The sequence below is a fragment of the Leptodactylus fuscus genome, chromosome 11, assembly GCF_031893055.1.
Source record: "Leptodactylus fuscus isolate aLepFus1 chromosome 11, aLepFus1.hap2, whole genome shotgun sequence".
In the NCBI taxonomy this organism is placed as follows: Eukaryota; Metazoa; Chordata; class Amphibia; order Anura; family Leptodactylidae; genus Leptodactylus; species Leptodactylus fuscus.
This window is the reverse complement of record NC_134275.1, coordinates 39,624,105-39,647,922: the sequence shown is the minus strand read 5'-3', so window position 1 is coordinate 39,647,922 and position 23,818 is coordinate 39,624,105. Positions and strand designations below refer to the sequence as shown.

The 23,818-nt window shown below is 43.7% G+C and overlaps 1 protein-coding gene across 3 annotated transcripts; it reads right to left on the bottom strand.

Annotated features, from left to right (window-relative positions):
• Window positions 1-414: 414 nt before the first annotated feature.
• On the bottom strand, window positions 415-18,780 carry CACFD1 (calcium channel flower domain containing 1). 3 transcript variants are annotated; one of them, XM_075260668.1, is made up of 7 exons: window positions 18,676-18,773; window positions 17,848-18,020; window positions 16,058-16,308; window positions 9,912-9,984; window positions 5,275-5,400; window positions 5,006-5,113; window positions 415-3,345 (listed from the first exon to the last, which is right to left on the bottom strand). In XM_075260668.1, the coding sequence occupies exons 3-7, from the start codon at window positions 16,179-16,181 to the stop codon at window positions 3,270-3,272; spliced, it is 507 nt and encodes a 168-aa protein (XP_075116769.1). In that variant the 5' UTR covers window positions 16,182-16,308; window positions 17,848-18,020; window positions 18,676-18,773; the 3' UTR covers window positions 415-3,269. The 3 variants fall into 3 exon arrangements, with proteins under 3 accessions (XP_075116769.1, XP_075116768.1, XP_075116767.1); XM_075260667.1 differs by lacking the exon at window positions 17,848-18,020 and having other exon boundaries at window positions 18,670-18,780; XM_075260666.1 differs by lacking the exon at window positions 17,848-18,020.
• Window positions 18,781-23,818: the final 5,038 nt, after the last annotated feature.

Genomic DNA, 23,818 nt, shown 5'->3' with positions numbered 1-23,818 from the left:
TAAAAATGTTTTAAGTTTTAATAATCTACAAATTTACATATGGTTATGTTAATGGGAAAATCCCTTTAAGAGTGAGACTTTCATGACACTGAGCCCTGACCTCAATTCCTTCTCATGACCCGATCTTTCAGAGACAGTCCCCCTTGCCATATGTGAGTCAGTCCTGCAGGAGCTGCCCAGCCCAAGTTACTGGCACTATTTGGACTGAGGGGCCACCGTACTCGGCCTTCCACCCTGCAGTGTGTATTGGTAAACACTTATAGTCAATGCAGTAACATTTCCCTATGTATTGGACTCTAAACAACAGTCCACGCATAGTCAGGTGTGAACAGCTCCCATAGTTTAGGAAACTCAAAGGGGAGCGTCTGTGAAATCCAAACTCTATAAATACACAAGACAAAGACGCCACGCAGGTTGTCGGAGGTAGAGAGGTATTTTCTTTATTCACTGCATAGACAGGAAAGAAAACGTCTTCAGAAGAGAGAAACTGCTGGAAAGACAATACCTGCAGTCAAGGACAGCAATGTCACCAAGTGCTGCAGCAGGTATTATATGGACTCAGGATCCTGTACCATGCTGAAGTGTATGAAGAATTACCTGATGTACCCTACTGGTAAAACATAAATAAACCATCCCCGATCCCCTGTTCACATTATAACAGAGAGTAGAGAAGAGCTACAATGTGCTTTAAAAGTATCTGAACATGAAAAAACAGAAAGCTCAGAAACAGCGCCACTATTATCTACAGGCCATGCCTCGTATTGCAGGTCGGCCCCATTCAAATGAGTGGCTGGACTGCAATACCACACCCAAACTGGAGATGCAAGAGAGGCTGTTTCATGAAAAGTTTTTTTGTTTTTTCTTTTATCTCAAACAAACCCTTTAAGGAAAGTAAAACAATCACAAACAGAGAACTGGGCACAAAGTAGATTTCCCTTTATACCGTAAAACCAAAGAGCATTTCCTCCTAAAACAGATAAAAAAAGCACAAAAAAAACCCAAAACCAACTTCCCATAAATCTAAGACGTCCTCTTCTGCCAAATCTATTCGGCCGTTTCTAGGAAAGTTGGGTGACAACCAATATGGCCGCCAGTAGTTTTGCTAGGCTCTACCCAGGTATGTAACGAGATTAGAATCTGCATTTACCATTTAGACAGATTTTAAAGTTGTCATTTTGGCGTCTAGAAAAGCTGGGTATCACCTTAGTCTCACCTACAGATTTTAGGAGGAGATGTTCTAGAAGCAGGTTTGTCATTCCCTTATATGAGGACATAACCAATTACAAAACACAAGAAATCTTAAGACAAATACAACAAGTAGTGAGATGTGTAAAGGGGTTCTCCAATAAATGTTGCCTACATAAAGTGTGTTAAAGGAATTCTCCGCCTGTTACCACACAAGCAATAGAGTGGTATAATAGTGTCTTGGTATGAAACTGCGGCTAGTGTATACAAGTCCACTTTTGCTCATCTTGCTGAGGCAGAGAACCCCTATAAAATTAGGTCTACTGGGAAGACAATTTTAGCCTTACGCTGGCAGACTAAAATTTAAAGGAACACTCCAAGCGTATAAAAGGGGGAAGATTGGCCAAGGTTAATGGCAAGCACCAGTGTCTTGGTGTAAAATACTGGAATTGTACCTCAAAGGAGCTGTAATATCAAACACAGCCTTTAAGCATAAGAGGCGCTGGTGCTCCAAGAAAGCAGACATTTATGTAATGGAATACCTGTGAGATTTCTGGAGAACCCCCTTATAAATATGATCATGGTCCTATCACTCAGGGTGAATGGTAACGGAAATCTGATCACGACTGTAGAATAGGATCCTGTGCTTATTCTGTCACCTGAAATCTAAGCAATATGTAAACAATAGATCAATGACTACAGAAGCATTGTTATATCTAGTACATTCTACAATAGTCCATGGTTACAGTACATTGCTGGTACTTCTTAAAAGGAGAAGAGTCACTTTTTGCATCTACACGGCTGAAGGGGAATATCCCTTTAAAATCATTACTGAATCACATGTGCATCCAGCACTGACCCTTCCTTGCTTCTCCATGTTGTAGCAGATGCAAGTTTCCCCATTTTGATAGTAAAATCCAGTCTAAATCCAGGACCTTATGGCGATTCAGTCCATCGAGAGGAAGTTGTGGCTCCCAGTTGTATCACATCTGCAGGCAGTGGTCTTCTGGTACTTGTAGTTCAGATAAGTGACCAGGTAAAGTCCTTCTTGACCTATTTCCTATGTGACTAAGTCTGCTCATATCTACCTTAAATGTAGTACCTACAACCTATTAAGCACTTTGTGGCATAGCATTTGGGTGTACAGGGGGTGCAACTAGGCTGCGATGGTGGGTGGCCACGCAAATAGTGCCCCGAAGTTTCAGAAATTGTTGAGGCCCCCGAGGTCAGGATACACAATCATATCCAAACAACACGGCATCCATTTAAAGGGGTCATCTAGAGAATAATAAAGCTTACCAGTGCATTTCCCCACACTAGATAAACTTCATTACTAAAATATAACAGTGTCCCCACGTGCCCCAAAATTTCCCTTTGCAGGTGCCAAAATGTTGTGATCGCTGCCTAGGTGGTCTGACATTACCAACTCCCCTCTACTCTGGTCCCAGGTCCAATGAGTAGAACAGAATTGGTCACGTGCCTGAGAACTGAAACATCAGTGGGGAGACAGACGAACGACGGCTCCGGCCTCTCCAGCCACCCCCTGCACAGGTCAACTTTGGGACTTGAGTACCAGTGTATATGTAAAGTAATAAAGCTTACCCAGTGTACAGCAATGCACTGGCATTGCCCGGATAATCCCTTTAAGAGAACAGTATAGCCCAGGTAGTGATTGGGAAGACTTGGTGTGTAAGTTCATGCCCCCATATCTCTGAAAACACCTTCCTCTTCATCCTCAGCACGCTAATAGTATTGCAGAGAAAACGGTGCTGCAGCATATATTCAACGGGCCAAACATAATCTGAGGACATTAATGCTACACTACAGATTGAAGTTTACCTGTTCCATGAGCTAAAAGTAAGTAACATTAAAAACAGACGCCCCCCATCCCCCTTCATTGCGCCAAACCTCACCCTAAGCGCAGAGTTCCACTTAATGCAGTGCCTAAATAAGATGTATCTGACACCGCTGCTTGCCGGGGGATTTGCCAGATTTATAGTCTCTAAAATGCACGTCAAAAATCAGTGTAAAAAAATGTTAAGATCTAAAAGGAAAGAGAAAGTCCTGAGCGGATGGCGAGCTCCTTATGTCCCCGCCTGCTTCTCCTCATCCGGCTGCTTCTTCTGCTGCTGCAGTTTTGCATATGCGACAGCGTCACCCCTGTAAGGTCACAACAGGAAGGTCATAAAGTGAGGAGTTTTTTTTTTTAACCAAAAATTCCTTGAGTTTTCATTAACTATAGAGATAAATAATAATAAATTCTATTCACCCAAGTGTCTCACACTACAGAATGGCAAACTTGTCTAGTCAACCTCTATTTATATGCCCTACGAAAGCCTACCGAAGCCATAAGGGGCTTCAGGACCCCCACTATTAGCCAGAGTGACGGCTACTTACAAGGATCACCTCTTGCTCTGGTGGTCGCAGTACAGTCACCTATGACAAAAATCAGCCATTAAATTGAATGGGTGCCGTGTAATACTATGTTCCCCCTGCAGTGGCCGTTGCAGAGGAAATGTACCAGCCCAACGTTCCTTAGAAATATCAGCGTTTTGCTAGCAGTTTCCAAATTTAACCTGCATCAATCTGGTTATTCCAAATCAAGACTTATAAATCTACCCGTGGGTTAGGGAATAAGAGACTGGTGTTGGCCCAAAACTGGGACCCCACAAATCATGAGATTTGAGATTAGAATCCCATTTGAGTGGTGGTCACATATCCACTGCCTCTCCATTCATCTGCCAAGAATAGCAAAGTGCACCACTTGTCAATCATCAGCAGTACCAGAGAGTTAAATTGAGCAGCAGAGACATTGTTTAAGCCACAACCCCTTGAAGCAGTCACATGGCTCCTCCTATATAACTAAGAATGTAGAAAAGCTGGATAGGGAGGCTGCTATATTGGTTGTCACCCAGCTTTCCTTGAAACAGATATAAGCAAGGAGGAGCTTTTCTGCTATCAAAATCCTTTCCAAACTGCCTTAGACCCCATGCACATGGCCAAGTGTACATGTAATGTAGGGCTGAGTTTGCAGCAGAATGCACAGTGACATATGAGTACATTTACATCTATGGGCGCTTCAGAGTCCTCCTGTTCCGAAGACACTGAGCAGAACAGGACTGCTCGATAATCATCAGTGAATCCAAAACACCCAGACATGAAAGCATCGCAGAGTGTACTCTGAGTTAGCCCAAGTGCACTCCGCTGCAAACTCAGCCCCACAACAAAAGCACATTTTGTTGTGTGCACAGGGTCTTACATCAATGGGAAGCGGCGACAATTCTTCATTTTCAGAGTCCTGCTCAATCTTCACTTGGTTCCTGCGGATGAATCACTGCAGAAACTGTAGCACAAGACCTCGCGCTTGCTTAGCCACATTATACAAAAGGCTAAACAAGTCAAAAAGATGCGGCTCTGCTTCAGCTGTCCACTGGAGGTTTCTAAGGGTGAGGGATTTGGAGATGCAAAACCATTTCACAATCTTTTCCAAACTCCAAAATGTGAACATACCCTAAAGGTGCCAATTACCAGAGCATAGAGGTTAGTGCACTCCTGAGCTTTCACTGGGGGCCTGGGCGAGCAAGACATAGAACTAGAGACCTACTGGCATCCTGGATACTTCGTATTTTTGAGCAGTCTAACTGGTGGCTATTGTGGGACTAGAATCCCCAGCATGCCCTACCAGATCCAAACTGGTATTAGTAGTCACAACAGCTGGAGATCCACAGGTAGGTACCCTGACTTAGTCATTGGCATGTGCTGGAAAGATTTTAAGTGAAATTGTGATAATAATAAAAATAAAATGGTGGTAATAACTTACTTTTTCCCCAAGGCAGATAATCCATACAGCACTCCTGTTGCGAAGGCGATAGCATTGCCAAAGAGGGTTGTTATAGTGAAGCTCAAAAATATGGGAAACAGCGCCATCCTGTGGAGAAGAAATGCAATGGAACTGTAAATATAAATGCCAACAACTATATATACACCAAGTGATCACTACGACTAGTAAATCAGATTGGGGGATAACAGAGAACAACACAGTATCAGCTACGGAGAGAACATCTTAGTATGTGTGACATATTACTGTACCCGCAGTAGAAAAAAGCCTTCTGCCAGGGTCTCATCTTATCGGCTTTATCAGCGACCTTGTTTGCAAACTCAATAAACTGGCAACAGAACGGCGCCTCACATAGGAAAAGGACCAGCGCATTCACCCTGCAGGGAGAAAAGCATCAGCGAAACATTACTGTGTAATAAATCTAGAAATCATGGACTCCACATATACTGATTATAAGTACTGTATTGTTATCAGCATGTCCCTATTGGCTGACGGGAATCACATGACTACACCCTATAAGAACGGGACATGGAGACTCATTGGCGATCTCTCCTAACCAGAGTTATTTGGAATACAGTGCACACTAGGTAACAGGCTGGTAGTGGCCCCTAAGACAGGAGGTCCACACCATGCCAAGACTGATCAGGCAGACTGCTCCTTAGTTGCTCTGCCTGATCATAGACAAAAGTGCACAGTCGCTCTTTCCCCTACCTACATTCATCTGTATGGTCAGTGCAGGATAAAATCAGGGCAACACCGCAGAGCAGAGAGCCGAGTAACCACTGGACTGCAGATATGCCACATTAACCCTTTCACTGCTTCCACCAGAGATATTAAAGAGTTTACCCAGGGAATAATAAATAGAACTTACGAGAACACTCCCTGCACTGGTTAAGCTTTATTACTAATATACACCCCGATCCCCAGAGCTCACTTTACTACCTTTACGGCATGGGAAGAATATGCAAATCTATCTCCCAAGATGTAAACAGGGAGACAGCGCCTCTGTTATGCTGCACTCTATGGGAAGCACCCTGAACATCATGCCCGACTTTCCCAGAAGTCTTTACTGCATAATGCGGGGTTATAACCAAATCAATTTCTCAGCTACAGACGGCACCGTTTCTGTCTGGTTGGACTTCATCAGTGCAGCCTAGAGAGAATTGATTTGGTAGAAGTGAGAGGCTGAGAGACCAGATTTACAGGGATGACGTCCATCCTTGTTGGGCATGATGTTCAGGGTGCTTCCCATAGAGGGCAGCATAACAGAGCCACTGTCTCCCTGTTTACATCTTGGGAGACAGATTTGCATATTCTTCCCATGTTCCCTTGCAGTGGAGCAACTATGGCTGTATAAGTCTCCACACACCTGAAAAGGTAGTCTCTCCCTAAGGAGTGACATTATCCCCATAATCTACCTTTATGGCAGGCAGCTTGGAAGGCTGAATATTTTGTTCCTCTGCCTCCCCTAATGACGCTCCAACTCTCACCGACATCACCAACTCCACCTACTAAGGCCACAGGCCCACTGAATAGAATGGAGTCATTCATGTGACCAAGAACTGCGGCATCCAAAGGGGAGGCAGAGGAATGAGAATTCTGGCCTCCCCAGCTGCCCTCTGCAAAGGTAATAAACAGGGCTCTGGGGGCCGGAGTGTATATTAGTTATAATGCTCTGGTAAGCTTCATCATTCCCAAACAACCCCTTTAAGGCCCCTCTAACTAACACTGTCACTACAGTTGGACCTATGTTTCTATGAGACACTATATGTGGTATATTTACATTAGCAGACCAAAAACCGAAGCGATACAATGTACATGACCATATAATACAACCATGATAAAGAAGATCACAGAGCTAGAAACAGAACTGTCATAATAATACACAGTACACAGGAATGCTGCAAAACATGACAAACACTGGGTGAGAAAACCTATTTTCTCCACCCAAAACTAAATATAACAACAGCAACGAACAAGCAAGAGCTGGAAAGGTCAAAGGCTGGTCAGGAAAAGTACAGTGTTCTAATGTGCAGCCTGGAGTCAGTGCGTGTATACAGTATATATCTTATCCTGTACTGATCCTGAGTTACATCCTGTATTATACTCCAGAGCTGCACTCACTATTCTGCTGGTACAGTCACTGTGTACATACATTACATTACTTATCCTGTACTGATCCCGAGTTACATCCTGTATTATACTCCAGAGCTGCACTCACCATTCTGCTGGTACAGACACTGTATACATACATTATATTACTTATCCTGTACTGATCCTGAGTTACATCCTGTATTATACTCCAGAGCTGCACTCACTATTCTGCTGGTACAGTCACTGTGTACATACATTACATATCCTGTACTGATCCTGAGTTACATCATGTATTATACTCCAGAGCTGCACTCACTATTCTGCTGGTACAGACACTGTGTACATACATTATATTACTTATCCTCTACTGATCCTGAGTTACATCCTGTATTATACTCCAGAGCTGCGCTCACTATTCTGCTGGTACAGTCACTGTGTACATACATTATATTACTTATCCTGTACTGATCCTGAGTTACATCCTGTATTATACTCCAGAGCTGCGCTCACTATTCTGCTGGTACAGTCACTGTGTACATACATTATATTACTTATCCTGTGCTGATCCTGAGTTACATCCTGTATTATACTCCAGAGCTGCGCTCACTATTCTGCTGGTACAGTCACTGTGTACATACATAATTACCTGACTTATCCTGTACTGATCCCGAGTTACATCATGTATTATACTCCAGAGCTGCACTCACCATTCTGCTGGTACAGACACTGTGTACATACATTATATTACTTATCCTCTACTGATCCTGAGTTACATCCTGTATTATACTCCAGAGCTGCGCTCACTATTCTGCTGGTACAGTCACTGTGTACATACATTATATTACTTATCCTGTACTGATCCTGAGTTACATCCTGTATTATACTCCAGAGCTGCGCTCACTATTCTGCTGGTACAGTCACTGTGTACATACATTATATTACTTATCCTGTGCTGATCCTGAGTTACATCCTGTATTATACTCCAGAGCTGCGCTCACTATTCTGCTGGTACAGTCACTGTGTACATACATTACATTACTTATCCTGTACTGATTCCGAGTTACATCATGTATTATACTCCAGAGCTGCACTCACCATTCTGCTGGTACAGACACTGTGTACATACATTACATTACATATCCTGTACTGATCCTGAGTTACATCATGTATTATACTCCAGAGCTGCACTCACCATTCTGCTGGTACAGACACTGTGTACATACATTACATTACATATCCTGTACTGATCCTGAGTTACATCATGTATTATACTCCAGAGCTGCACTCACCATTCTGCTGGTACAGTCACTCTGTACATACATAATTACCTGACTTATCCTGTACTGATCCCGAGTTACATCATGTATTATACTCCAGAGCTGCACTCACCATTCTGTTGGTACAGACACTGTGTACATACATTATATTACTTATCCTGTACTGATCCTGAGTTACATCCTGTATTATACTCCAGAGCTGCGCTCACTATTCTGCTGGTACAGTCACTGTGTACATACATTACATTACTTATCCTGTACTGATCCTGAGTTACATCATGTATTATACTCCAGAGCTGCACTCACCATTCTGTTGGTACAGACACTGTGTACATACATTATATTACTTATCCTGTACTGATCCTGAGTTATATCCTGTATTATACTCCAGAGCTGCACTCACCATTCTGCTGGTACAGACACTGTGTACATACATTATATTACTTATCCTGTACGGATCCTGAGTTATATCCTGTATTATACTCCAGAGCTGCACTCACCATTCTGCTGGTGCAGTCACTGTGTACATACATTACTTATCCTGTACTGATCCTGAGTTACATCCTCTATTATACTCCAGAGCTGCACTCACTATTCTGCAGGCTTCATGTCTTAAATCCTCCATAATTCTTAGCTTACTCAATATCAGACCTGGGCAATGTGCGGCCCGGGGGCCACATCCGGCCCTCTGACTGCTTCTATCCGGCCCGCATAGCTAGTGGAAGTCACAGCCTATCACCAGGATAGGCTATGACTCATTAGTGGGTGGAGCCACACGGGACTGTGTGCTTGATGCAAGCTGCCAGCAATGGAAGCTGCTGGATGATAAAGAGAGAAGAGACAACATGTGTGAGCAAGAGGGGAGAACTAGGGGCAGATGTAGGGGGGCAGTTAAACTGAATGCACATGGAGGGGGGACATTAAATTAGGGGGCAGATGGAGGGTGACATTAAACTGGGGAAGCTGAAGGAGGATATTAAACCGTGAGGGGCAGCTGGAGGGGAACATGTCTGCCACTAGTTGCCACCAGTTTAATGTCCCCCTCCAGCTGCCCCAGTTTAATGTCCCCTCTAGTTTCTGCTGGTTTATACTGGGGCACCAGGAGAGGGACTTAATACTGTGGGACATTTGGAGGGAAACGTTATAATGTGGGGTGTATAACGTTAGGGTGACTGTAGGAGGATTTTACTTTGTGGGGCACATGGAAAAATTATTGAGAATGGGCGGAGTCAGAGAAGTGGGTGGAGTTAAATTTGCAACGGCGCACATGGCCCTCTAGATCCGTTACTATTTCTCATGTGGCCCCATGGGAAAATTAATTGCCCACCCCTGCTCAATATCATGACTAATCTGGTGCAGACAGAACTGTGCAATTACATAAGAGGTGCTTGACTAAGCTATTAGCATCTGCTGACACCCATGCTGACGGTTTCCAGTGACCATCAGTAGGCTAGTGAATGGATCTCTAGTCTATATGAAATAATAAGATTGTGTAAGTGGCTTAGACTTATACTCACATCATGAAGACTCCAGCTGCGATGTTCAGGGGGTTGATGGTGACGCAGTTCCACAGTCCGGCAATGGCACAAGCTGCAAAATGAAGACAGATAAGACCCAGGCCTCAATCCTACATTATATACTGCAAAGAGTTTCTCTCATACACACTACACCTGTCAATATAGACTATTTCTTTTTTTTAGTGTCCTGCTTCGATCTCAGCGTCCCATTGAAAACAATGGGAGGCAGCATGAGGGTGGAATCTGCAACTGACAGGGGATGCCAAATCCAATGCCAAATCAGCAGCAGATTATGCTGTGTGAACAGAAGCAAGGTTCATGAAAGTCACATTAGGCTAAGTTCACACGTGAATTACGTCTGGCGTAATTTGGTCCGGAAAAAAACCCACTTCTTAATTAGTAAGTGTTTTTTGGACATTGAGGTGTCTTTTGGAGCATTTGCTTGAAAAAAAAAAAAAAAAAAGCCAAGCGGTTTTTCCCTCGCGGACAGTGAATGGACCGTAAAAAAACCCCCAAAAAACCAAAAACAAAACACGCATCACAGTTTTTGCCAAAAACCGTGACGCAGTTTCAGTTTCCGCCTCCCATTCACTTCTATTGATTTCCTGAGGCGGAATCCGCCTCAAGAAAGGTCATGGTGCTTCTTTTTTCCTCTAGCGGCAACCTGAACGGGCCCTAAAGGGGGTGTCAGCCTTGTAATAACACATTTTACCTTCAGTGGGGGCTGCTGGGAAACTAATATGGCTAAACAATACATTCCCCAGTCAATTTCCTGAAGAAGCCCATTTAAGGCTGAAGCCCCATATTGCAGAAACGCAGTGTTTTTTGTTGCAGATTTTGTTGCGGTTTTTTAAGCCAAAACCAAGAATGGCTAGGAAAGGAATGGGAAATATATAGCTATTTCCGATACTTCTATATTCTGCTCAATCCACTCCTGGCCTTGGCTCAAAAAAACGCAACAAAAAAAGCCGTGTTTCCGCAAAGTAGGGCCTTAGCCTAAGGCCCCACAGTGCGGAAACGCAGCTTTTTTTTGTTGCAGTTTTTCCAGCCAAAGCCAAGACTGACTACAAATGGAATTGGAAATATATAGAAAGCTCTTATACTTCTAACTTCTGCTCAATCTACTCCTGGCTTTGGCTCCAAAAACTGCAACAAAAAAAGCTGCGTTTCCGCAAAGTGGGGCCCAGACTAAAGGGGTTTTCCAGAACTTACATATTGATGTCCTATTCTTAGAATTGGTGATCAAGTGAGCGCTGTGGACTGACTTCACTGAATATGCAGCACAGTGCCATGCATTGTATAGTGGCTGTACTTGGTATTGTAGCTCAGCCACACTCGCTTGACTCAGACTGAGTTGCTGCTGCACATGGCTGCCTAATGAACGTGATGTCATCAGTAAAGTAAAGAGGCTATATCCCTTGTGAGACAACATCGGACCCCCACTGATCACACATTAATGACTTAGATCGATGACCTGTCCCTAGAATAAGTCTCAAAACACCCCTTAATAAAAAGTTATACAACTTTCTAATGATCTTGGCAACCTCACCATTTTCAAGGTCTTTATTTGCCGTCAGTGAATGCAAACATTCACATTTTTATATTCAGTAGCAAAGATCTCATCCTGATCACGTCCATCTGACACAGCTGTATGGCTTGCTACAGTAGAGTCCTGTATACTGTAACAAGCTCGGCTCCTGGACAGGCTTTTAGTCAAGCAGAGATATTACAAGCTAAGAAAATGAAGCACAAGTGACAGTACCCCAGTCCATGCCCCCTACAATACGGCTTTGTAGCACAAAGGCACCTTATTTTTTGCATTAGGGCCAACCAACAAAGGTTTTAATAAAAGTCCCTCTGTCCAGCTGCCCATATGCAAAAACTGCAGAGCAGAGAGCGCCCACGTTATGTAAAGCAGGTCTGGGTATAAAGGCAAAGAATACATTTTCTCCGTCTCATGCCGCCAGGCTGAATGCGGGCAGAAGACAAAGCCACGAATAGCTGTGCCCGGCCTTCCCGTCCTGACACAGTCATAGTGAGCTGCCATGCTCATTAATAGTGCATAGCCCCCTCTACATATGATACACCCACTCTTCTCAGCTGACAGCACTCAGCAGGGGAACAAAGCCTAGTATTCTTAACAAGTGTAACATCAGCTGCATGGGGTGGCGGGCGAAGAGGGCGCAGAGCGTGGGAAGACAAGGCATAGGCAGCGCATAATTACTGCAGTCTGCGGTCACGTGCAGCATTATATAAATCAGTCAAACCAAGGGTTAAAAGGGATTTTACCCCCTTTTTAATAAAAATAATCAGGCTTCGCCCAATCATAATTATAGGAATTTTCTGGGACCTACTTATAGTCTTAGGACAGGTCATTAATATGTGATCAATTGGGGTTTGACACTCAGAACCCACACCAATCAGCTGTCTGAAGACGATGCATCTTCTTCCATGTGCCGATGAGGTCACGTTCAGTCAGTGACATGGTAGAGCGGCGGCTCAGTCCCATTCAGGCTGAGCTGCAATACCAATATGTATAGAGCTGTGCTTGGTATGCAGTGAAGATGCTGCACAACAAACACTGCAGTCTCTTCAACCAGCTGATCTGCTGAGGTCCCAGGTGTCAGATCACCACCGCTGACATATCCTAAGGATAGAATTTCCAGTAGAAAATTCCAATATTTCCTAAGGTTAGTTCATCAACAAATAAGTCCCAGAAAACCCCTTTAAAGGGAGCCCTGCCCCAAAAAGATCTGACTAGACAGAATGGTTGTTAGGAACAAAGTGCCTGACAACCTTATACTTACAAAGAGACAGGGTTGTAAGGCAATATATCCATAGCAAGCACAGTGCCCGAGCTAGATTGGCACAATCCTGCCAGCTGAGGAGGGAACATAAAGCTTGGTAGATGTTACATCATCTCAATACTCTATCTTAAGAAGTTGTAGAGGATTAGAAAATGTGGCAAAAACAGCTCCACACCTGTTACAGATTGTGTGTGGTATCGCAATTCAGTCCCTTTCATAGCCATATCACTAAGGCTAGGTTCACACTTGTGCCGTGCTCTCTGCCATACGGATCTACCAGAGGACCCAAATGACGTAGAGCCCGCCTGCTAAAAGAGAGGTAACCCGCAGATACCCGCAGACTCCATAGACTATAATGGGGTCCACCAGATTTCCACCATTTTTGTACTGAAACCCATGGAGAGCTAAGTCCTCTGTGCAGAAATCTATAATGGCGTCTTCTACAGAGACTCCGACGAAGATGTGAACGAAGACTTAGCTGCAATGCCACACAACACATACAGACAAGGTGCTGGAAGAGAGCAGCCATATATTTTTTTTTATTTTAAAGGGGTTCTATCACTAGGAAAAGTCATTTTTAACTAATCACATCTTTGCATAGCCTTTAGAAAGTCTATTCCACACTTACCTTTAGTATGTAAATTGCCTCAGTAGTTTCTGAATAAGTCTGTTTTTAATTCATATGCTAATTAGCCTAGTGCACGATGCCTTGTGCACCCTCTTTGCTATTGTTTCCTATGGTAGTATATGCACTGGCTGCTGCTGACTTCCTGCTTCCTGTTTGCACATACACATAGGAGATAATAGCAGGGACAAGTGCTGCTGGGAACTTCCTGTGCTGGCTGGAAGCTCATTAGCATATGAATAAAAACATACTTATTCAGAAACTACTGAGGCGATTTACATACTAAAGGTAGGTGTGGAATAGCCTTTCTAAAGCCTATGCAAGGATGTGATTAGTTAAAAATGACTTTTCCCAATGATAGAGCCCCTTTAAAGGGGCGGTTTTGTGTTTAATAACTCAGTAGGAAATTTAGAAAATTCAGGGAGAAGGGGACATTCATTTCGGGACCCTTATCTATTAGCCACCGGCATTAGGTTATGGCTACACAACAAAAAGTCAAACAATGACTTTCAAATGTATCTCTACGGCTGGTCTTACACGACCGTAATGCTTTTACGGTTCACTAGTTGCTGATCATCAACTTACACTCCGCAGATGTCCGTGACCTGCCGCACTCGCCCATAGAGTTCTATGGGCGAGTCCGTGCAGTGCCGTGAATTGCGGCCATTACGGACATGTTCTAAAAAGTGCGGACTTCGGTTGCGGCCCAACACACCACGGATAAAATATCCAGAGGTGTAAAAGGCCACATTGAGTATAATGTGTCCGCAAATGGTCGGCAATTGAAAACCCTCAATTACGGACTTAAACTACGGTCGTATACGACCAGGTGTCACATTGAAAGATCAAGCGATTGCAACGTGATCGTTCCAGAAAAGGCAAATCTGCTGGATTTTGGTTACAAAATCACATACAACTTTAGCATAGACATGAATGGAAGACACATGGGACATCTTTATGACCTGACTGTGCTTTTACAGCCACATCACAGCTCAACTTTTGAGCAACTTTTTGTCAAACAACGCATTTTGTTGTCTAGCCTTATCCTAAAGGACATCTCTCTCACCCTGGAGGACCCACGTCCATACCTTATGCATCATCCATTGATTTTAAAGGGGCATTATGTAATGCTTTGGAGTGACAGATCCCATTGACTGGAATCTCATTTTTATGGGACAATGATAAACTGCAATGGAGTGTGTTGAAGTAGCTTTGAATGGAGGTACGAACATGGACTTGTATAATAGTATAATATAAAGTGACAAGGGCGGATTTCTTCTTAACCTATAATAATAGTGCCAAGCCTGCCTTGCTAAATATCAATTACTGGCATCCAGAAGGGTTAGTACAGGAGATGAGAGGCCGGTGAGGTGCAGGAGGGCAGTACAGCCAGTGACACACATACTACCTGACCTTCACTAATCCCACACAGCAGATGGACGGGAGCCAAAGTCACAATCAGATAAACTGCACCAACCGGTAACAACACCTGAGACTCTGCCAACTCTGTGCAAGGGCCCTGGATAACTGGCCAGGCGGATAGTCCATATATATCCTGCCAGCAATGAAGGGGGGCATTAGGAAATTGTGCTAAAGATCACTAGTCTGTAAGTAGGGAAGGCAGTAAAGTCACGGTTGTATAGTCTGTTAGTCTGTGGATCTCTGGCTTTGGTGACACTACAAATCCCAGAAAGCTGTTGCACGCTGTGTGCTATAACTCCACCACAGCCAGAGCTGCAGGTTACAGACTGCTCTTTTAGGATCATCACCTGTTGTCTAGTGGGGGAGCATCTGATGACAGGAGGGAATGTGAGCCATGCAGACAGACACTTACACTCACACACTATATGTATACAGACACGATATAGACACAAACCCACAGAAAGCGCTGTCCTGACAGATACCAAAGAACAACATTCTATAGAAAACTTCTGAATACAGAATATATTATTAAATGGGTTAGATTTTCCAAGACTCCTCCTCCAAGAATAGCGAGACAGGAGAAGCAACCACAAAAGCTTGATTTAGCAAAACTTACAACCTTGATTTTATAGTCTTGCCCTTGAAATATGGTGAGAACAGTTGCATCACAGCTGCCTGCTGCTACCACTAGGGGGAGCTCACTCTACATATTTATACAGTATCCAATGAAGGAAATCTGTCAGGTTGACATGGGACAATAAAAAAATTATTTCTTCAGTGCACTCTTAAAGGGTTTTTCCATGAAAATTATGTATTCCCTATCCACAAGCATTGGATCTTTGGGGTCCAACCTCAGGGACTTTAGTGATCACAAGAAAAGAGGTCCTGAAGTACTGTGTGTGAATGGAGAGGTAATGCACATGGACAGCTACAGCCCTACTCACTTCTATGGGACTGATGGTGTGCTGTACCTGCTATCTCTATCAGTCTCATAGAAGCAAATGAAATGGTGTTGAGGAATGCGCACTATACTTCACTCACACAGGGGACTCTGGGACGCCACATTGGATGGTCCAATTTAGCGCTATGGCTATACAGAAAATTCTGAGCTATGTATAAAGACTTAGATCACATGATCAATTCCAATGGACTCCTTTTTTGAAAATTCAAAGCACTTGCTTGCTAGGACATGATGGGTAGCTTTGAACAGTCAAAACGCAAAAGGCTGAAGAAAACACCTCTATAAATGGAGGTCTATACCAGTTCTGGCATCACGGACATTGAACACTTACATATCCCCCCGAGGACTCCAGCAAGCCGGCACATCAAGCGATACCACCATGTCATGCCATCATCCTGAGCCGTTGTGGCAGGTGCACTGCCCTGTGCTGGTGCTTCAGTCTCTACCGTGCTCATTTTGGAGGGGTTTGAGAAGTAATCCTTGGCAGCCTGCGGTACAGTATCTGGGACGACTCTTATAATGAAGCAGCGTGTCTCCTCTTACAGTCTGGGATCCTCATGCTCCATACAACCATATGATGGCCTACAGAGAACACAGATGACAGATCATCATCCTACATACTCCATATACACAGATCATCATCCTACATACACCATATACTCCACATGCTTACTTAGATACACAGCTCAATATTTTACTGTCTTAGCTCATCCTAAGCCTCCTGGTTCACAAAAATTATTCCTTCCTTGCTTACATTGGAGGTAGCGCAACAGCGCAATGGCCAAAGTCGCCATGCAGCCCTAGCATGAAAGTCAAATTATATAAAGGTCACTGCTGCACATGACTTGGATTGCTATTTATGCTGGCAAAGACCCATGCGACCTGCCATCAAACTCAATGTTGGATTCAAAGTGCATTGTAACCCCATTGACAATCAATAGATGGTGATCTTGTTGTTCTGTATCCTTCAGCTTAGCTAGCTACATGACAGCAAGTGGCAGACAAATCATACAAATGTTTTGGTCATGTGACTTGTCTAAGATTTGATGTTGGGCAAGTAAAGTAACCATACAAATCAAGGTGACTATCTTATGTATGGGGGACTCCTGACTCCTTTGATAGATGATGTTGGGGTTCTCTGACCCCAAATCCAATAGGTGTCTTAGAAAAAGTTAGATACAACAGGACAGTTCATCAGTATGTGATGGATCGGGGTCAGACACCCTATACAGACACCTCTGTTGCAGCAGCCTCCTTGCTCCTGAAGCTGCTATTGGACAGGGAGCATGTGCTGCACTTCTCCTATTCAAGTAATAAGAGCGGAGCTGCAATTGCCCAGAAGTATCACTATACAGTGGACTGGGCCTGCTGAGATGCTCCTATTACTTGTAGAAGAGCTGTGCTGCACACATTCCCGATCCACTACCAGATTCCAGCACCTGGAGGCTACTAGAATAGCTGATCTGTATGGGGTCCAGATATCAGACCCAACAGATCACATACTGATGACCTAGCCTGTAGATAGATCATCAATATCAAACAAAAAAAACATTTGGGGCTGGAAAACCCCTTTAAATTTCTTCATGTCCACAGAGATAAGCCACCTGCAGAGGTGTTTGGCAGCAGTTTATTCTCCACTCCCCACTGAAGACACATGAACAGAGAATACACGTGTATGAGAGACCATGAGGAACAGCCAGAATTGACAGATTTTTTTCAGGACTTCTATGATGATGACCTGTCTTTAGGCTAGGCCATCAATATGTGATCGCTGAAGGTCCAACACACGGAATCCCCACAGATCAGCAGGATGAAGAAGCTGCAGCGCTCAAGGAAGTGTTGTGGTCTGTTCACTAAATACTAAGAAGAGCGCTGTACATGTCACAGAGGATGTGCTTGGCCCCATTCACTACACCATGTGACATCATCGGTACAGGGAAGAGGCTCCAGGGCTCTTGATCATCATTGCAGCCTCCTCAACCAGCACAGTAATGGAGAGTCCCAGGTGTCTGACCCCACAGATTCTACCCCAGATCATCAATATATATGTGTCAAAAAATACCCTTTAAATACAATTCAGTCAGTTGCTCCTCAGCAGCAGGTTATATTACACATACTTACATGGAGGAAGCCTATGGAGCAAACGAGATATAATGGCCCATTATACTACCATAGGCCAGTGTATGAGGTAAATTCAGGACAGGTCCTATACCTCGCTGTTATGCTGTCCAGGTTCACCGAGTGATATTAATAGGTCTGTGGTGGAACGAATAGGAGGCCGGCCAGCCTGTAGCCTAAAGAGGTATTCACACAGGAAAAAAAAAAAAAAAAACTGGATGCAGTTTTTGATTTTGTAGGTGAAACATGTTAAAAATTTTCACCTTGAAAAATTAATAAATAGCACCAAAGACAAAAAGCAGTTTTATTTTTCTGATGCAGTTTTGATCCAGTTTTAACTGCACCGTGTGAATTCACCCTGAAGGAGAACAACAGCACAATCCATAATGGATGGCAGGTCATGGCAGGGGAGATCTACCTCTAGGGGGCAGGATGTCACTGATGGTATCCATGATAATAGATCACCCCCCCTCTCACCATCACCAGGGGCACATACTTTATAGTCCCAGCACCAAGGGAGCAGCTGGTAAACTACAACTCCCAGCATGCCCTGTCAACTCCACTGCTAGAATAAAACATTACAAGTATACAATCTCTTTGTGGCTGACAAGGGAGAACAATAGCTTGTATGTGGATTCAATGTGCCCTGTTTTCTGCTTTGCTGTCACCCAGCTTTTCCAGAACCCTGAATAACAGCCATGGAGAGAGAGAAGACATATACAAGGCAGTATCCAGCACCCTGGCACTGAGCTCTGGATGTCCCGTCAGTATAAGCTATAAAGTACATGGCTTATACTGCGGGGACATGCAGAGTAAATAGAGTACACCCACCTCCTCCAGCCCCGGCTCCCGGTATCACTAAGCCGTCCGCAGCCTCCAGCCGGTATTGTGCTGACAATAGGACACGGGGAACACGTCACAACCAGCGCAGGGCATGCCGGGAGGGAACCTACAGCTGATGACAGGGCGTGGCTAGACAGTGACGTCAGGCGAGAAACACCTTCCCCAGGCAAGTCCCTCAGTCCGTCTAGAGGGGAAGCTGTAACCCATAGCAACCAATCAGATGTGTTCTTTCGAGCTATCACCTGTATGTAAGCTGGAATCTGATTGGCTGGTATGGGTAACTGGTTTGGGCGCCTATTTTTTCTTCACATAAATGAAGCGTACAGTGCTGAGATATGTTCACAATGGAGCTAGAAAGGTACATGACTGAAATGCTGTAGTCATTTATTGTATAGTGATATATCTGTATGAATGGTGATATTATTATAGTCTATACATGAGGTAAAGTAGGCAAATACAAAAATATGGGAAAATAAAAAAAAAATATGTCAAATTTATCAAAATACGGCCAAGTTGTTAGTGGTATTAAACAGGTTTCACTTTGGTATATTACCCGGTGCTGGTGTCTATCGTGACAATTTTGTGGTGAAATATTAGGCTCTGTTCACACGAGGGATATTTATGGGCGACACAGGGTTGTATTAAAATCAATTGATTCCGATGGGGCTGGTCACATGATGTGTCGTATTTTTGCCCATTTTGAGGGGTCCCTCAATAGACTCAAGATCCATGAAAAAGGGCGCACCACGGATGAAGAACGTCAGTTTTTGACCGCTGTTTTATATTTCATCATTACCCTTTTTCTAGAAAGTTTCTAGGGCAAGTTGTGACAGAATTTTGACACGTTTTACCTCATAAATCTCCATTTTTGGGACCTCTGGGGGGGGTATATTTTCTGTATACATTGAGGATGTGCCGCCATTTTTGCTGTGTGACTTTTATTGAGAAATTCCATGGTTTTGTCACCCAGAATGCAGATAAAATCCCCTGGTAAACACACAATTTGCAGTAAGACTGCACTGTGTGAATACACCCTTACCAAAGCCAGTGAATGATGCTAATGCTGTGTAAGGGCTCGTTCACATCTGCGCCCGGTCTTCGTTCTGCAGGTTTCCGTTTCCGGCACAAAACAGAGCGGGAGACGGAAACCTGCAGGACTCTTTCATACCCATTCATTTGAATGGGTGAGAAAGATGTCCGGCTGTGAGCGGTGGTGAGTGTTTTATGCTCTCCGCCGCAAAACCGTAAATCGTACACAGAGTCGGACATGCAGTACTCTGTGTCTGGTTTAAAAAAAATGGTTTCGCGGCGGAAAGCATAAAACGCTCACCACCGCTCACAGCCGGGCCCGGTCTGACAGGTTTCCGTCTTCTGCATGCAGAAGACGGAAACCACAGAACGGAGACCCGAACGCTGGTGTGAACCTAGCGTCAGACTGCACTGTGTGAATACACCCTTACCAAAGCCAGTGAATGATGCTAATGCTGTGTCAGACTGTTACAGATTCAGCATGTAGGATGGGGCACAACCATGACAAGTCACATGTAGTGAAGCCCTGACTTTGGTGTAGGGTTTTATAAATACACTGAATTTCCTTGCATGCAGATTATGAGGTAAAATCCCCCTCAAAAAATGCCTACCAACTTTATTCATTTTAGGGGGAGTAAGGCACATTATATTTCCTCTGAAAAAAGGCGCATTCTGCCTTAAAACACTATTGAAAGTTTCAAAAACGGCTTCAAAAACCACTAGTGTTTTTTCTGCCTCCCATTCATTTCAATGGGCTTTATTAAGGGTCCATTCACACTGAGTATTTTGGCGAGGAAAAATCCGCTTCAGGAATTAGGAAATTTGCCAATTCCACGTGGATTTTCTGCCTCTCATTGAATGCATTGGTTTTTGCAGGTAGAATCCGCCTGAGGGTCCATTCACACGAAGGAAAATGGCACTTTATTTGGTGCTGAATTTTCCATGCTGAAAAAAAGCCTCCTATTGATTTCAATGGGTTCCGCTAGCTTTTTTTTTCCACTCGCAGAAAATTCCGGAAAATAGCTTCATTAAAAAAAAAATAAAAAAAATATATATATATATATATATATATATATATATATATATATATATATATATATATATATATATATATATATTTACCTATATACCGGGAGTATACATGACTGCCCCAGGCACATTTTTTGATGATCTGGTGCCATTCCAAATGAAGCGTCACCAAAACTTTTGGTTGTCTGTCTGCCCCTTCCCTGAGCTTGAGGACTGGGTTTTTTCCCCCCCACTTGGAATTCAGTCTGGCTGAATATAGCATATCTGCAGTGCTCCTATTAACCTCTTCCCAACGGAACAGGAGCACTGCAGATACCCAATATTTAGTAGATTGGGCACTTTCAGACACAGGGACACCTAATGTGTATGTGTTTCACAGTAATTTTCTACTGTTATATGTATTCTAGGGAAAGGAGTGGTTTAGAACTTTTATTTTTTTATTTTTTTTAATATATTTTTTTAAAGCTTCTTTTTTTTCACTATTTTATGGGAGATTCTATACATTACTATTGCGGTTGGTCATAGACCACTATCTAAAACGTAACTTTTAATGATGAAAAAAAATATAAAATAACAAACTACACCCCAAACAGTATACTGACAATAGGAGTATATTTGCCAGATATAAGGCAAATATCCCAAATATTGCTGCCTATATCCTGAATGGGAAGAACAAGAAAAGAAAAAGGGAAGGGCTGCCCTTTTGTAATATCTCAAAGTTATGTAAATTAAGAGAAATCTATCAAAAGTGGGGGCCACAAAGAGTTAAAGTCCTGATTTTCAACTACCCATGAATAAATTCAAAGTTGATTGCCAGGCCTGGTTCACATCTGCGTTCATTATTCCATTCGGGTAGTCCGCATGGGGACCCCCCGAATGGAATACCGAACGCATTGACAAGTGGTGAGCTTATGAAAGCATATGGACCCCATAGACCATAATGGGGTCCGTGTGTTTTCCGCCCAGTGTCCGCTCGGAAGATGCGGAGAGAAAAGTACTTCATGAACTACTTTCCTCTCCGCATGACTCGTGATGCAGATGTGAACCAAGCCTTAAAGTGAAATAATGGAGCATTATTATCATAATAATAAATATAGCTCCTAAGTAAAAACAAAAGGGTCCACTGATAAAATATAAAGTGGAGCCAATCCCTCAACTTGTCAACTTATTATTCAGATCCCATTCCCTAAATATTAGATGTAAGGGTAGGGCCGATATATAACCTTATAAGACAGAGTAGTTTGCAGGCTGTGACCCACACCTGGGTGCTGTTAAAAGAGAAAAACACAATCTTGCAAAAGTCTATTTGAATTACTCAGTCAAAAAAACAAGGCCCATGAACAGGAATGGAATCCTGAGGCAGCTAAGAAAAAAAAAAATGTTTTTAAAGAGGCCTGGGACACATGCGATTTTATATACCACTAGAAAGCCGACAGTGTGCTGCATTCCAAGCACTATCTGCTTTCCCGTTATGTGCCCCGGTGAAGAGCTATCTGTGCCATTACTGCAACTCTTCAATGTCAGAATGGTGATCCACCTCTGGATCATGTGATCGCTGCATGAACACAGCATTTGGCAGAGAAACCCCAAAGGAGGCTGTGTGCCCCAGGTCACATGATTGTCACATTGGACAAACCTAAAGGAGGCTGCGCCCCGAGGTTATGTGATCACCGCATAGGACAACAATGGGCAGAGAGAAGGGAGGTATCCCAAGATAGTCATGGGAATCTCAATTGTGTTCCCTAAACGATGATAGGTAAACCAGATATTATGTTTAAAGAGGACCTTTCACCATATCTGGGCACAGGCAGTGTTATATACTGCCAGAAAGCTGACAGTGCGCTGAATTCAGCGCACTGTCGGCTTTCCCGATCCGTGCCCGGTGTAAAGCGCTATCGGTCCCGGTACCGTAGCGCTTTACAGTCAGAAGGGCGTTTCTGACCATTAGCCAGAGACGTCCTTCTGCCTCGCGGCGCCAATCGCGCTGTGCTGTGGAGCGGGGAGGAACGCCCCCCTCCCGCTCCTGATAATGCTAGTCTACGGACAAGCTGTGTGAGCAGAGGGAGGGGGCGTTCCTCCCGGCTCCACAGCACAGCGCGATTGGCGCCGCGAGGCAGAAGGACGTTCCTGGCTAATGGTCAGAAACGCCCTTCTGACCATAGAAGAGCTACGGTACCGGGCCGTAAGCTCTTCACACCGGGCACAGATCGGGAAAGCCGACAGTGCGCTGAATTCAGCGCACTGTCAGCTTTCTGGCAGTATATAGAACTGCCTGTGCCCGGATATGGTGAAAGGTCCTCTTTAATGCCAACTTGGGATGCATCAAATATATGGAAAACACAGTAAACCAACAATAAAAGGGGATCCAGGTGGGGTAGTGCTATAGATAAAAAGAAATAAAGATGAAAAATAACAAAAGATCGCGTAGTACTGTATATGTAAAATAACGTCACATGAGACAGCAGATGCCACAAAATACAAATTGCTTACCCACCACCATTAGTGACCCTAAGGGGATAAGTTGCATTGCAAATGGCTACAAAAATGGATAGCTATCCATGAAGATATTCTTATATATACATTTTTGTAGCCATATGCAATGCACCGAATTGATGTGTTTTACAGTTTCAGCAAAGTGAATGAGATTTTACCCCATACTGAACAATGGGACAGTTGCAGAAATTTCTGCAATAATTTTGTTACATGTGAATACACCCTTAGTTTCTCATTGCTTCTTCAGTACAATCTGGCTAGAGGAGAAGCAGGAGTCTAGAGGAAGGATCTATGGAGACTGCCCTGAAACTGTCCCGTGTGACAAAATAAACAGGTGACATCATAAATCATGCACTGATGACTCAGGAGCTGCCGGGAGTACAAGGCGTTTCTGCACGGTCATGTGTTTGTCACACGGTCACGTGTGCAGAGCTCGAGCAGCTTTTTATATCTGCTCATTTTTGTCCTTTTCTAAAAATAAAAATAAGTTCCATGAATAAATGACTCTATATTCACAGGACTATATGAGTTCCTCTTCTTTCTCATGAATCTGCTTACCTCATGAGGTGAGATCGAGATT

What these genes read in the sequence shown, in the direction of transcription:
- CACFD1 (XM_075260667.1), bottom strand. Translation starts at nt 16,181, where the DNA reads ATGAGCACGGTAGAGACTGAAGCACCAGCACAGGGCAGTGCACCTGCC. An exon ending in TGGAGTCCTCGGGGGGATAT is followed by an intron (nt 9,985 to 16,057) that starts GTAAGTGTTCAA and finishes TTCATTTTGCAG; the next exon opens with CTTGTGCCATTGCCGGACTG. An exon ending in AAGGCTTTTTTCTACTGCGG is followed by an intron (nt 5,114 to 5,274) that starts GTACAGTAATAT and finishes TCTTCTCCACAG; the next exon opens with GATGGCGCTGTTTCCCATAT.